The sequence below is a fragment of the Herpailurus yagouaroundi genome, unplaced genomic scaffold (genome assembly GCF_014898765.1).
Source record: "Herpailurus yagouaroundi ecotype Mexico unplaced genomic scaffold, PumYag 188, whole genome shotgun sequence".
Taxonomy (NCBI): Eukaryota; Metazoa; Chordata; class Mammalia; order Carnivora; family Felidae; genus Herpailurus; species Herpailurus yagouaroundi.
Window position 1 is genome coordinate 35,851,747 of NW_024412419.1, and position 13,895 is coordinate 35,865,641.

The 13,895-nt window shown below is 52.1% G+C and overlaps 1 protein-coding gene across 1 annotated transcript; it reads left to right on the top strand.

Moving 5' to 3' along the window:
- The first annotated feature begins 117 nt into the window (after positions 1-117).
- Positions 118-12,840, top strand: TMEM127 (transmembrane protein 127). Its single transcript, XM_040496647.1, has 4 exons — positions 118-273; positions 681-998; positions 9,425-9,589; positions 10,370-12,840. Exons 2-4 carry the CDS (start codon positions 755-757, stop codon positions 10,675-10,677), a joined length of 717 nt encoding a protein of 238 aa, XP_040352581.1. The 5' UTR covers positions 118-273; positions 681-754; the 3' UTR covers positions 10,678-12,840.
- Positions 12,841-13,895: the final 1,055 nt, after the last annotated feature.

Consider the following 13,895-nt stretch of genomic DNA (forward strand, 5'->3'; position numbering starts at 1 on the left):
CCAGGAGGAAAGCACCGCGGGACAGTCTCGAACTACCAGTCCCGTGAGGCCCTGCGCAGGGAGCCGGCGGCGCGCCCGGGCTGTGACGCGCGCGGGGGACGGGGCGGGGAGCCGGAGGAGGCGGAGGCAGAGGTGGAGGAAGCCGGAAGTGGATCGGGCCCGGGTCGGTCCGGGCGTTGCGGGTTTGGGGCCTGAGATCGCTCGGCCCCTGGCAGCTGCGGAGCCCCTGACAGAACTGAGCGGCGCCATACCGGCCCTGAGGCCTGCTGACCGGTGAGGAACAGGAGTCGGTGTAGGGGAGGCTCCTTTCTGGCCACAGGTCGCACCCCGAGAGGACTGTTTCCAGATCCCGGGTCCCCGATCCCCGCGGCCCAGCCCGGTCCTCTACCCCTCGGCACTCTCTGGCCGAGACCCCGGATCTTTATCTCATCAGTAGCAGATACTAGCGCCTCTACTCTGGCCTGCCCAGACCTGGCCGGCCCTCATCCCTCTCCGGGTCCCTATTCCTCACCTCCGCAGCCCCATTCCAGGGACCCTGTCCCCGCCCCCCGACTCCCTGCAGCCCTCCTGTCTATGCTTGGCCCCAGGTCCCACCCCCTATTCTCGAGTGTGGGCCCTGACAGCGCTGCGCCAGCCCCCCCTTCTGTGAACCCAGTGCCTTGCTCTCCTCCCCGGGACAGGCAGGCTCAGCGCGCCCTGCGGAGGTCCGCGGCGAACAGCAGCGACCGCGGAGCGACGGCGGGCGGCCCCGGGCATGTACGCCCCCGGAGGCGCAGGGCTGCCCGGCGGGCGCCGGCGGAGGAGCCCTGGAGGCAGCGCTCTGCCCAAGCAGCCGGAGCGTAGTCTGGCCTCGGCTCTGCCGGGTGCCCTGTCCATCACGGCGCTGTGCACTGCCCTCGCGGAGCCTGCCTGGCTGCACATCCACGGTGGCACCTGTTCTCGTCAGGAGCTGGGGGTCTCCGACGTGCTGGGCTACGTGCACCCGGACCTGCTGAAAGGTGAGGGCGCTGCGCGCCGGCCCTCTTCTTTCTGAGCGATAGGGACCTCCTTGGTGGAGAACAGAATGCGGTGCGGGCTGGAGCAGAGATAGCCAGGGGCAGGCACTTGGCTTTAAGAAAACACCCCCATTCTTGCCTGGTGTACATGCCCACCAGGTGGCTCTGTTTGGGGTCTGGCCCCTCATTAATTCTGATGTTATTCAGCCAGGCACCTACTTCACACGCCGTGCTAATCTGGACTGCTGTTATTTTAGGATTCTGCCTAAGGAAGGGCGCTGTATATCGAGAACTGATAAGGGTGCTAGGCATCACAATTAGCTGCCCCTTTATGAGGAACCTACGGAATATAGGAAGGTTTCTTTGGGGGCAGCCAGATGGAGGGAGGAAGAGGAACTTTTAGTGTGGCCAGATTTCAATAGATATTTTAGAGTTCTATCATAAGTGGGTTTTTGCTAGAGAAAAAGGGAGTTTATGGCATTTTCGATAACCAGAAGTCAGTTCCATTGCCCCCTCGGTAAAACGATCGGAATTTGTCTCTTGGAACCTTGACAAGCGGGTGGGCTCGAGTGAAGTAAGATTGCTTTGTTCTTCATCATGCTTCCTAGCCCGGTGGCCAGGACAGGAGAAAGGGACTGTTCTCTTTACTTGGGCACAGGGGAGACCAAAATTTCCGGAGGTGGGTGTGGGCGTGGTGGGGGGGGGCTGTCCCAGGGAGCCTCATAGGTTATCCTGCCCAGCCCTGTCTCCCAGTAATGAAAGTAAAGGCTGTGTGGTGGGAAGCAGGACTGCACTTGCCTGGCTTCTACCCCCAAAATGGTCAGAGAATCCCCCAAAGCCCTTAGTAACAGCACAGTTCATTACCTCCAAGGTCTTTTGGACCGTTTATGAAGGTCTTCATATTTTCTCCCTGGGCCACCCCCATCTGCGATGCATTCCAGATGTTTACTTCCCTGTGTATCGGAAGCATTAGCTATCTCCACTTTGCCTCTTTAAGGATTCCGGCACTGGGATTTAGTGAAAAGGTCAAATTCTCTCCTGTGCTTTGGATTATATGCCACTTCTGCAGGCCCAGTCTGAAAAACCCTATCCTTAGAGCCTAATGTTGTCTTTCTCTAAGAGTTCTCTTGCTGTTTTGAATCTCTCTGGAGTTTTCGATGTTTTAGGATAGTTTTGTAGAGAACAGGATGGGGGTTTCTTGTTTACTTCTACATTTCACCGTGATGAAATTTGCTGGTTGGGCTCACTGAGACCCAAGTTATACACATGATGGAGGCCTCGTAACGTGCAGCTTTTTCTCTGGCGTGTAGCTGGTGGCAGAAAAGCCATCCAGCTTGAGTAGAGCCTGGATGGTTTTACCCTCAGCACACTACCTACCTTGGAGCACAGCTGCTGCCTTTCCATTACTTCATCTAGATCTTTGCCACTGATCATCTGCTGTTCCAGTGTAACCTGTCCCCTGCAAACTGGGAGAGAGTTCATGGTGCTTCCCCCCTTTCAAATCATTTCCTGGAGAGGCTCACAGAATCTGTGTGATGGAGGGAGAGGCACTCTGGTCCCATGTCCTTATTTCAGAGGCCCAGCAAGCTGTGTCTGAGAGAAGTGAAGTGTTCTCTCCAGGGTCACACAACTGGGGGCAGAGCTCAGGCTGCTGACATCTGTCGAGTCCAGTATAAAATGATGCTGTCTCCTATGTTTCTTCACCTTTGTTTTACTTGCGTGTCATAGAGAATGATCTCATGAGTGGTCCACGTTGGTGTGCGTCCTTGTCAAAGGCGTTTAAAAAATAAAAACAAATTCTTGATGCAGGTTCTCTTTTGTTGACGTATATATTTACCCTTTCTAAGTAGTTTTCAAGCCAGATTTGGTCTTTTATAAAGCATGTTGCCTTAATCTTTACATTACATTTACTCATGCATTTAGCGATCTTACCCCATCTACTTTTCCGTGGCCACCTTGTTGGCCATTGCAAGCTAGGAACATGTGGGCGTCCATTAATAAGGAAGGTGCCAGTGGTACCTCATGAACTCTCAGAGAACAAGGCAAGGAATCAGGAGGTCCCTGATGGCTTCTCTTCTTCCTTTTCTCTGTACCTGTTGGGTTTTTGGTACCCCATGGGCCTTTAGACATGGGCTTTCCTGTGCAATTATGTTGATCCTTAGGGCCTAACCCACGTCCTAGCATGAAAGCCTGGGATATTCCGTATCTCAGGAGGGAGCAGAGCTGTGGGGCACAGATCTGATGCCTATAGTTGCTACCAGAGGGAGAACAGACCCTACTAGGTCTCTGCAGGTGAAGGGGAGTAGATGGGGCCGGCAGGCTTTGGAGCAGTGCCTTCCTGCTTCTCAGCCCCCTGCTTGAGTGCCAGGCGTTGTGCTAAGCACACTCCATGTCTGGCTTTAGTTTCTTCCGAATATCTTTCTTTGGTAAGTACTGTCCTAACGTCCTAACCTCACTTCACAAAGGTCTCAGGCTCAGGTGGTGGTGGACCTCCACTCTTAGCACCGTACTTTGCGCACTCTAGGTTTCTTTTTCCTTCTATTGGAGCTGTCCAAGGCTTATTATCTCCCCATTCTAGTAGAGTTTTTCTCACAAGCCCAGCCAAAGCTGTGCTGCTTATCCCTCGTGGCCTCAGCATTCCAGCTCAAGTTGGTGATCCTGAGGCAAAGCCACTCACCCTCTTGCTGTCGCTTGCAGAGCCCCAGAAGGCTTTGGCAAATGCTGGCTGGCTCAAAAGATTTGGTCCTGAATTCTTCCACTCTCCAGGGGGTGCCTGCTTCTTACACAGCTCTTCACCCTGGGCCCAGGTCCATAGATATGCTCAGACTGCTAGTGGCCCCAGGCAGCAGAGCCCCAGATAATTGTTCCTTCTGAGCCCCAGTCCCTGCTATCAAGTGTGGCCAGCAAAGGGCAGCTCACAGCTTCAGGAAGCATCTTTGGAGAATGAGGAAGTTTGGGATTTGAAGTCAATGAATCACAGTTGACAACAAGCCACGAAGATCAAGGCCCTTCCAGGGAGGGCCAGTGTGCCTGCTGAGTGGTGACTAATGCAGCTGGCACTTTCAATGCCTGCCGGGCCTGTCCCCAGGGGCAGCTCAGCTAGAACCTTTAGTATCTGTGGTAATACCCAGCCAGGCACTAGAGGGCCCTGTTGGAGTCCTGTGTCAGAAGCCTGTCTGGAAGCTAAAAAGTCACAGTGAGCTGTGCAGGTGGGATAGATGAACTCTGAGAAGGATTGGGGCAATGGGGAAGTGCCTCTGACTCGCTGGGACTCCAGTGAGGGGCGAAAGGATGGAGGATGAGACAGAAGAAGGGAACTGTCCAGAAGCCACTTTAACCCTCCTGCCTGCAGGAGGAGGGGGTGAGAGCAATGGGCAGGTAGACAGGAAGAGCCAGGGCCTTCAAAACAAATCCAGCCCAGTGACTCACCAGTGACCTTGGGCAAAGTCAGTTCCTTGGGATCCTATTACACAGCAGCTGCCTTCTTCCCTGGTGACTGGAGGGGACAGTCAGCAATAATTACCAAAATAAACAGCACAACTGGAGAAGAGGATGTGTTCTCTGACTTACTAGAGTGTAGTAGACTGTACCACTGGTTTGAATTTAAAATTAGGACCCTGCCCCATATACCATTTCTCTCCACAAATAAAATAATACTTGGGGCGCCTGGGTGGCTCAGTCGGTTAAGCGTCTGACTTCAGCTCAGGTCACGATCTCACATTCCGTGAGTTCGAGCCCCGCGTCGGGCTCTGGGCTGATGGCTCAGAGCCTGGAGCCTGCTTCCGGTTCTGTGTCTCCCTCTCTCTCTGCCCCTCCCCCGTTCATGCTCTGTCTCTCTCTCTCTCAAAAATAAATAAACGTTAAAAAATAAAAAAAAATAATAATACATACATAACATTTGGGGATTTTTTTTTTTTTCCCCTTTAGCAACCCTCAAAGGAGTGGATATTCGTTGCCCTTCCTGCCATACTGATGTCTGGCAGGGGAGGAGAGAAACAGACATTGAGATCCTGACCCTGGGAGAGTCTGAGCTGAGTTCTAAGCATGTCTGCAATAACTCTGCCTGGCTTTTCTGTGTGCTCGGAGACTCTCTGATGAAAGACTTCTTGGGATATGAGGCAGACTCCTGGGGTATCTGTAAACATCACTCCAAGGGAAGTTTATTTTATTTTTTAAAACACTTTTTAATGTTTATTTACTTCTTTCTTTATTTATTTTTGAGAGAGAGACACACACAGAGTGCAAGCCGGGGAGGGGCAGAGAACGAGGGAGATACACAAATCCAAAGCAGGCTCCAGGCTCTGAGCTGTCAGCACAGAGCCCAACGCAGGGCTCGAACCCACAAACCATGAGATCATGACCTGAGCCAAAGTCGGACGCCCAACCGACTAAGCCACCCAGGCGCCCCTACAAGGGAAGTTTATATTTCGCTTCCCCACCACGCCTGAGGGTTTACTCACAGGCAGTCACGTTGAAACAAAACTCATTTGAATTTTGGGTCAAAAGCTCTTTCTCTGTACCACATTATCACTCTTGTGGGCAGATTCTCAGTCTGGCTTTAGTCGGCTCTTTCCCTGGCCCACACTGGCTGACGTGTGCAGAGGAGGAAGTACCAGTGGAAGGAGGAAAGGCACGCCGGGGATGACCCAGCTGTGGCCCAGCCATAACAGCCCCAGTGCCGAGAGAGTGGGCCAGTGGCAGTCCGTACAGGCCCATTCCTGGCATGGTGTGAGTTGACTCTTTCAGCACACCCCTTCATAGAGGGAGCAGGTGTTACTGCTTTCATTTGCTAGATGAGAAAGCAGGGCAGTTAAGTGACTTGCTCAAGGTAACACAGAGTCTGTGGTCGGTCTAGGATTCGGTGCCTTTCTGGCGTCCCCACTGCTTTCAAGAGCCAGACCGACGGCTGCAGAAGCCCAGACCACACCGAGCAGGTTTTGCCCAGTAATTCCCACTTCTCATGGCTCAATGACCCAAACCTTTCTTGCCTAGAAGAGCTTTCATGCTTCCAGCTGTTCCGTTAGTGAGCTCAGCAGCCACTGGCTCTGAGGATGGCTCTGACAGCATTCGTATTAACTTCTGACCCTTCGTTCAAATACCGCTCTTTAGGATTTGATTGATTACTTCCATTAGGAAAGAATGAAACGGCCAAGTCTGGTGCTTGGTGATTCCAAGCCTCATGATGCAAGGGAGGCTGATGCGGGTTTGGAGTCTTAACTCTGCTGTGTGACCTGGAGGAAGTCCCTTGACCTCCTGGAGCCTCCGATTCCTCATCTGAGCTGTGTGATGAATCCCCCAGTGTGGAGTGAGGCTTACCTAAAGTGACACTTTTTTTTTTTTTTTTAAAGTAGGCTCTACACCCAATGTGGGGCTTGCATTCACAACCCCAAGATCAAGAGTAACATGCTCTACTGATCAAGCCAGCCAGGTGCCCCAACTAAAATAATATATGACCCATCTGTGCACACAGGCTATTCCTGGAGGGGTACACAAGAACCACCAATAATATTTGTCTCTTGGGTGGGGCAGTTGGGCATTTGGGAGGGGAGGGACATCCTCTCTGAAGCTTTTTATCATGTGCAAGTCTTCGTTATTATTGAAATAAGTGTATTATGAAACATAAGACATATAGGAGTATATATAATAAATGTACATTTTTAAGGATGGTAATAAAACGGACATCCTGTACTCCCTATGCAGCCAAAGAAAGTGTCTGAAGCACTGATGTATTACTTTTTTCAGTTAAAACTGATTGTTAAAATTTAGTTGATTTTTTTTTAAGTTTATTTTTGAGAGAGAGAGAGCACGCGTGCACATGTGCGTGCATGTGTGTGAGTAGGGGAGGGGCAGAGAGAGAGGGAGACAGAATCTCAGGCAGGCTCAGTGCTTTTCGCACAGAGCCTGATGTGGGGCCTGAACTCAGAAACCTCAAGACCTTGACCTGAGCCTAGATCAAGAGTCAGATGTTCAACCAACTGAGCCACCCAGGCACTCCGAAATTTGGTTTGTTTATTTATTTATTTATTTTGATAGAAAGTGCAAGTGGGGGGGGGGGGGAGAGAGAGAGAAAGAACCCCAAGCAGGCTCCATACTCTCCCTGTGGAACCCCATGTGGGGCTCAAACACAGGAACCATGAGATCGTGACCTGAGCAGAAATCAGATGCTTAATCAACCGAGCCACCCAGGTGCCCCTAGTTGATTTTTAAGAACCACAATTAAAGCACCACTCAGAGTGTCTGGCCACATTAAGTAATGCTGCTGAAATCAGAACACAGCCTGCTGCAGCGCCGAGTGTGATGTAAGCCCTTACACCCTGCCGCTCTCAGGTTATTCTTGGAAGCACTAGAAGGACACTTTTGTCCCATCCTGTCCCGTCCCTGCTATGTGCCATGTGGAGCCCAAGAAGAACTGTCTCAGAGAGCTTTTAACAATATTCAAGCAAAGGCAGGAGACAGCCTCCTGCCTCCAGGAGCTTTTCTTTCAGTGAGGCCTGTGGGTTTCTAGACTCCTTCAGGCCATAGCGCTGTCTTAGGTGATGCAGGGCTGGGTTAAGCGAAGGCTGGTCCTGGTTGCTGGCAGAGCTCACTCATAGGCAAGCCTCTTAGCAGCAGACGGTTTCCCAGGCTGGATGATTGGACCCAAAACAGATGGTCAGCTGACAAGAGAGTGGCAGATAGCTCTGGGGCGGCTTAATGAATGATCTGCAGCCAGATGGAGGCATAGGAGTCCTGTGTGAGCTCAGCCAACATCTGCCGGGTGAATTCTGAGCCTGAGGCAGGGAATGCATGCTGTCACAAAGGCCCAGAGCCTCTTGGTCTGGTTCTTCAGGGTGGGAGGCCAGACCCTCTGCCCAAGACCAAGTGATGCCAGTGTCTGTTGGTTTGAGCCTGCCTTGTGGGGTTCAGGTCGTCTCTCCAGGTTCCTGGACTATTCTTCAGCAGTCCACTTTCCGTCATAGGTCTGGGGTCAGTGTTTCTTGGAATGTAAGGCCTGGCCCACCTGCCTGGGAATTACCTGGGCTGCTTGCTAAAATCCAGATCCCTAGGCCCTGCTTCAGGCTGAGAGCTCAGAATCTCTGGGGCCTGGGAACATGCTCTCAGCCAGCACCCTTGCGATTTTCATGTGAACTAGATTGATGACCATCATCCCACAGCCTGTCAGCCTCAGCGTCAGATCAAGACTCAGGAAAGAAGCCTATAGTCTAAGTCCTGCCGGCCCTTTCCAAATTGCCCTAAATCAGTTGGTGACCCATGGCCTAAATGAAAGAAGAATTTGCCCATGGTTAGAATAGAAGGGGGAGAGTTAGTGAAGGCCCATTTCTTTCTACCAAAGCCTAAAATGGTTTCTTCTTGGATGGGCCTTTATTCTATGTGATTCTGGGAGCTCTAGTAGTTTGCATAGATATACAATGGAACAGTGTTGTCTAGATGATTTTTTTTTTTTTTAAAGAAGTTTCTAAAGCCCTAGAAGTTTGCTGTTTGTGTCTGGTGATGGTTGTCATCCTGGGACCTCCCTTCTCCATGACCCTGGGGACTCTGAGTGTTGGGGCTCTTGTTTCAGCATCTTCCTTTTTCTTGGTTCACTCCCTCGTTTGGGTAGAGCATGCACCCCTCCATGGCTTTGCCCTCATTTTAGAAGGTGTTGGGGGCTGTCAATTTCTGAGTCTGTTAGGCTTTTGTGGCGTAAACGAAAAAAAAGCCTCCTAGGCTTTTGTGGCGTTATCTAGTGGGCTACCTGGGCTTACCTGGTGCGTTAAGTCCATTCTGGGTAGTTCTAACTCCCTTTAATTTCCAGAATTTTGTTTTGCCCCTCTCCTCTTTGTGTGGGTTTATGCCTTACATTTTTTTTCTTTTGTTTTAGTAGCGTGCAAGGAGGGAGCAAAAATAAATGTGACATAATAGTCTGCCATCTTTCCTGGTTTATTTAGCACTCTTTTAATTCTCTGTTTTTCTAAACTGCTTCAACTTCTTTTTGAACAAGGGAATGAATGAGTGGCTAGATAGACAATCAACATTAATCGGCCTCTGGCCTTAGCCTCTTTGGCCGTCCCAGCTCAGAAGTCAGTGGGCTTTTCCTGCCAGCCCAAAGCACGCTTTTAGCAGAGTGGGTTACCATGTCAGGCTAATCGTCAAGGTCTTTACAAATGGTTAGCAGAGGGTGGCAAGCACGAGGAAGTGGAGCCCTTCACTCAGGCTGATTTTGTTGGAAAGGGAAGAAGGACCTGAGGCTCATGGGAGCAGTGACCAGGGTTCCTGTCTGCTGTTCCATCTCCTGTGGAGGCCAGCTGGAGCAGGAGCCAAGACTGCTCGGTCCAGTACTCCCCTGGTTCCCCAGGACTGTGGTAGAGGGGGACAAACGCCTCCCAGCGGGAGGCTTTCTGCACCAGGGTGTTGCTTGGGGCCCTGAAGATCTGGTTCTTCCCCTACAGACTTCTGCATGAATCCCCAGACAGTACTGCTCCTGCGGGTCATCGCCGCCTTCTGCTTCCTGGGCATCCTGTGTAGTCTCTCTGCGTTCCTCCTAGATGTCTTTGGGCCCAAGCATCCAGCTCTGAAGATCACCCGTCGCTATGCCTTCGCCCACATCCTTACAGGTAAGCTTGGGCCTGCTCACGGTGGGGAAGGAACTGCCACAGGGCAGAGGCACCCTGTCTGGAGTTGCAGTTGGGGTCCTAGGGGCTTCTGTGAGCAGACACCATTCCAGATTCTTTTTTCAGCTTTAGCCTTTCACAAAGCATGGAGTTGTAATAGCAGCTTGTTTCTTTCGTTCGCATTTATGCCTGCCAGCGCCACAAAGCCACTCGGCCCAGCTGTGGAGAGGGAATATTGTTCGTATTCCACAAGAAATCTCTGTGCTCTCTACGAACTGGAGTCGAAGCTCAGCTGGGGTTCACGGGGCCTGGCACAAGCAGGGAAGGAAACCGGGGTGTCTCACTGTATCTCCCCTGGAGTACCTGGTCTCATCGCATTCTCCTCTTCCTGCTTCCCTGCATGCCACCTTTCTCTATTAGGTGCAGCCTCTGTCCTCCCTCATGACTGGGCTGCTGTGTTGATTTGACTTGTGGTGGTGCCTATTCCACCCCCAAACTGCATGAGCTGGTCTATCCCTTTCAAACACACAGTGACTTATAGCAGCCTGATATCCCAATTCCAAATTCTTGAGACGCAGAGACTGACTGGCCAAGAAGGGGTCGGGCATCTGGGCCCAGCCCCAGCCCGAGAATTTTCCTGGCCAAGAGAGCTCCCCGTGGCAGTGTCTGGAGCCGGGCAGGTTCTCTGAGAATGAGGTTTGGGCGGAGAGGCTGCAGTTGGTTCTTTGAGCATCCTGGCTGCAGGGTGCCTACTAATTCCCATGCTGTCGCTCTGTCCCCCAGTCCTGCAGTGTGCCACCGTCATCGGCTTTTCCTACTGGGCTTCTGAACTCATCCTGGCCCAGCAGCAGCAACATAAGAAGTACCATGGCTCCCAGGTCTATGTCACCTTTGCTGTTAGTTTCTACCTGGTGGCAGGAGCCGGTGGAGCCTCGATCCTGGCCACAGCAGCCAACCTCCTGCGCCACTACCCCACAGAGGAGGAGGAGCAGGCCCTAGAGCTGCTCTCCGAGATGGAGGAGAACGAGCCCTACCCAGCAGAGTATGAGGTTATCAACCAATTCCAGCCGCCCCCGGCCTACACACCCTAATGCCGGCCGAGGGCTTTCTGCCACAGCAGCCCCTCCCCACTCTGCGGCGCTTCTCACCCCCAGAGGAGCTCCTGTCCCCAGCAGGCCTCACTGGTAGGATCCTGACCATTTCACCAAACCTTCCCAGGAGAGACTCTGCCTTTAAGGTTGTTCATGTATCCCTGCTCTCGAAACCTGGGATTCGCAGATTTTATATAATGCACTGTTTCCCCTTTTGTCACCTTCCTGTCCCTTCGCGGTCACTAGTCATTACCAACCAGGGATGGTCATACAACTTTTCTCCCTTCATGGGCCGTATCTTCGAAACTGGGACTTTCCTTGGGATGCTGCTGACAGTGGACAGTCCCAGATAGAAGTGTCAGCAGGTGCAAAGGGAAAGGGGGCTATGCCCTGCAGGCTTACTTCATAACAGTCCGTGTTTGTCCTACAGTTGTAACCCTGGACTGACCCCACCCCCCCATTCCTTCTTGGAGGGCCCCAGTACCGGGCCGTCCACTCCACGGAATTCTCTGCACTTTAGTCTTTGGACTTCCCATTACGTGTGTTCTGGCTTTATGGGAAGAAGGGATTGCTGTCGGAAGCAGAGCCAGTGCTCTCCCCGCCCTGCCCTTGCTTGGGTGACTGGAGCCCAGGCAAAGAGAGCAGCAGCTGGCGTGGGCCTGAGGCCCCCCTGGTGCCCATAAAGGATCAGAGTGAGGGGGGCCAAATCTCCCTAGCCCCTTCACCTTTTAAAACGTGAGTGGTTTTAGAAGGATCAAGCAAAACCAACCAACAGCAACAATATTGTTTTTAAACTAGCGACCAGACTGTTGTCGTTTTTTTCAGACACGTATCCCATTCCTTTTGGCTCCGCAGTGTTTGGGGCCACCACTCCTCCCAGGTAGTTCCTCCCTGAACCTCTCCCAGCAGAATGCAGCCTCTTCCCTTGCTCCCTCCCCTGCAGTGACCCGGCTCCCTGGGCCCTTCCTGTGGAACCCAGAGCCCTGGCAGCCCCCGAGGGGCTGAGGACTGTGGCCTGGCTGGCCGGCCAGCGTGGTGCTCCTCAGGACTGTGGCACTGAGATGTAACCTGGCCTCCGTGCAGGAACAGGGGCCACAGTAGGGCAGGAAACCCGCCACTCTCCACATAGGAACTGCCACCAGTGGGGTCCCATCGCGTGAGGTGTCAAAACCACCCTGTCAGACTAACGGAACTGGCTGTGTCCTTCAGGCTCAGTGTGTCCCCTGGACTGTGACTTGGGGCAACGGCTTGCTGCATGCCCCTCTTCTCTTCTCGAATGTACTCTGTCTGGTCTAGGAGTGTGCCGCTGGCTCTTCCTTGCCCAGCCATCACTCTGGCTATCCTGTTTGCCACACATAGCTTTGGGTCTGGCTGGAAACTCTGCCCTGAGATCTGGGGCACAAGTGGGAGAAACGTGAGAGATCTTCAGCATGGATCCAGATGGCCGGGCTTCTTTGGAATCAGTGTCCAATGCCGAGCTGAAAAGCAGATTGGATCCCAATTTCCTTTCACGGGCAACAGACCAAACAAGACCGGAGAATGGACACCACTGTTGAGTTGGGGCTAGAAAGGGACTGTCTTGTGTCTCGTCCTTCTTCAGCCTGTCGTCCTGGGGACATCTGGACAGATGCCTGCGTGGGAGGTGAAGACCATGTCTGTGCACGAGTGAGCGGCTGCCTGGAGTTCACTGTGGTGCCAACGTGTGTCCCATGGTGACTCTCACACTCTTCCAGACTTTTCGGCAAGAAAGACCGCAGTATGATACCTGAGCACAAAGCCAAGGAGCTAAATTAAGTCTTACGTCTGTCTGTAAAGTCCGAGTTTGCCTTTGGCAGATCTCCAGGGTGTGGCCAGCTCTCTCAGACCGTGGGTGTCCAAGCAGGCAGACCAAGAGACCGGGCACCAAACACGCATGCCAAAGTGACCAGTCATCTCATGAGGACCCAGACATGACCCTGTGGACCGTTCCATGTGATTTGGAACCCACTTTTTATTAGTTCCCCATACCTCTGGCCTTTCTCTTTTTCCCTGCCATCCTGACACTGATAGTTTGTCATATATATCCCCCTGGTTGTGTTTTTTTTTTTTTTCTAGAAAAAAAAATTAAAAAGCAAAACAAAACAAACTACAAATAAGAATGTAAATGCCAGTGGCTCCCTGTCATTTTTCTGTTGCAGTTTCCCTGATTTGGTTTGTTCCCTTCCTCTTAGAGAAGCAGGAGAAATTGATGAAGTGTGTAATCAAATAAAAAGAAAAGAAGGGACTTGCATGTGCTTACTCCATGCAAGGCATTTTCACCCCTAAGAGCCCCCCCTAATCCTGAGACCTTCCACACCAGGGTCCCAAGGGTAGGAGCAATAGACACCTCCAGCCCGGTCCCTGTCTTCAGACCCTGAGCTCTTCTCTGCAGCTGCTGGTTAGCTGCAGAAGAGAAAGCTGCTTCTGAACCCCAGCCATGATGCGGAAAGGAATAGACTTCTTTAGAGCTAGGACTTGGAGAAGTTGCTGCACTTCCTTTTGAAACCACAGGGAATGATTACTTACTTACAGGGAGAGGCATGCGAGTGGGGACAGTTCCAGGAGTGTAACTTGTAGAAGGATCCTGCCTTTAGTGTCCACGCCTCACGTGGCCACCCATCTTCCCTTCGTTCAGCCGACACACTAGGCCAAATGTATATCATGGCAGAAGGGTTTAGGGCTCCCTTTGAGGAGCAGCCTGTTTAGGTGTTCTTTTTTTTTTCCCCCTTTGGAAGAATACACATCTTTCCTGAAAGCTAGGATGTGCTCTGTCTCATTTCATTTCAGATCTTTACAAATGGCCCGTGTTGTATACGAGGCGCCCTTAGGCACCATGAGAAGCAACAAGATGACCAGTGGCCCCCATCTCCAAGAATTTTGTATTCTTAGTTCAGGAGATGGTCTTGTTCACAAACAGGCAGTGAAGTAAGTGGTCTAATGGACAGTTGGGGAAAGTGCTGTGTCAAGAGGGGAGGCTGGTTATGACTTGAGTGATTACAAAAGGCTTCACGGAGGAGGGCAACTTGAACCAGGCTTACCGTGAGAATTTGGAGGTAGGGTGTGGGGAGTTGCCACTGAAGGAATGGCGAGCAGGAGCACAACTGGAGGCCCGGATGTAGTGAGAGAAGAGGTTAGAAAGGTGAGAGGCCCATTGAAGGCACTAAAAGCAGTGGGGAATCCTGGAATGGTTTTGAGAAGAG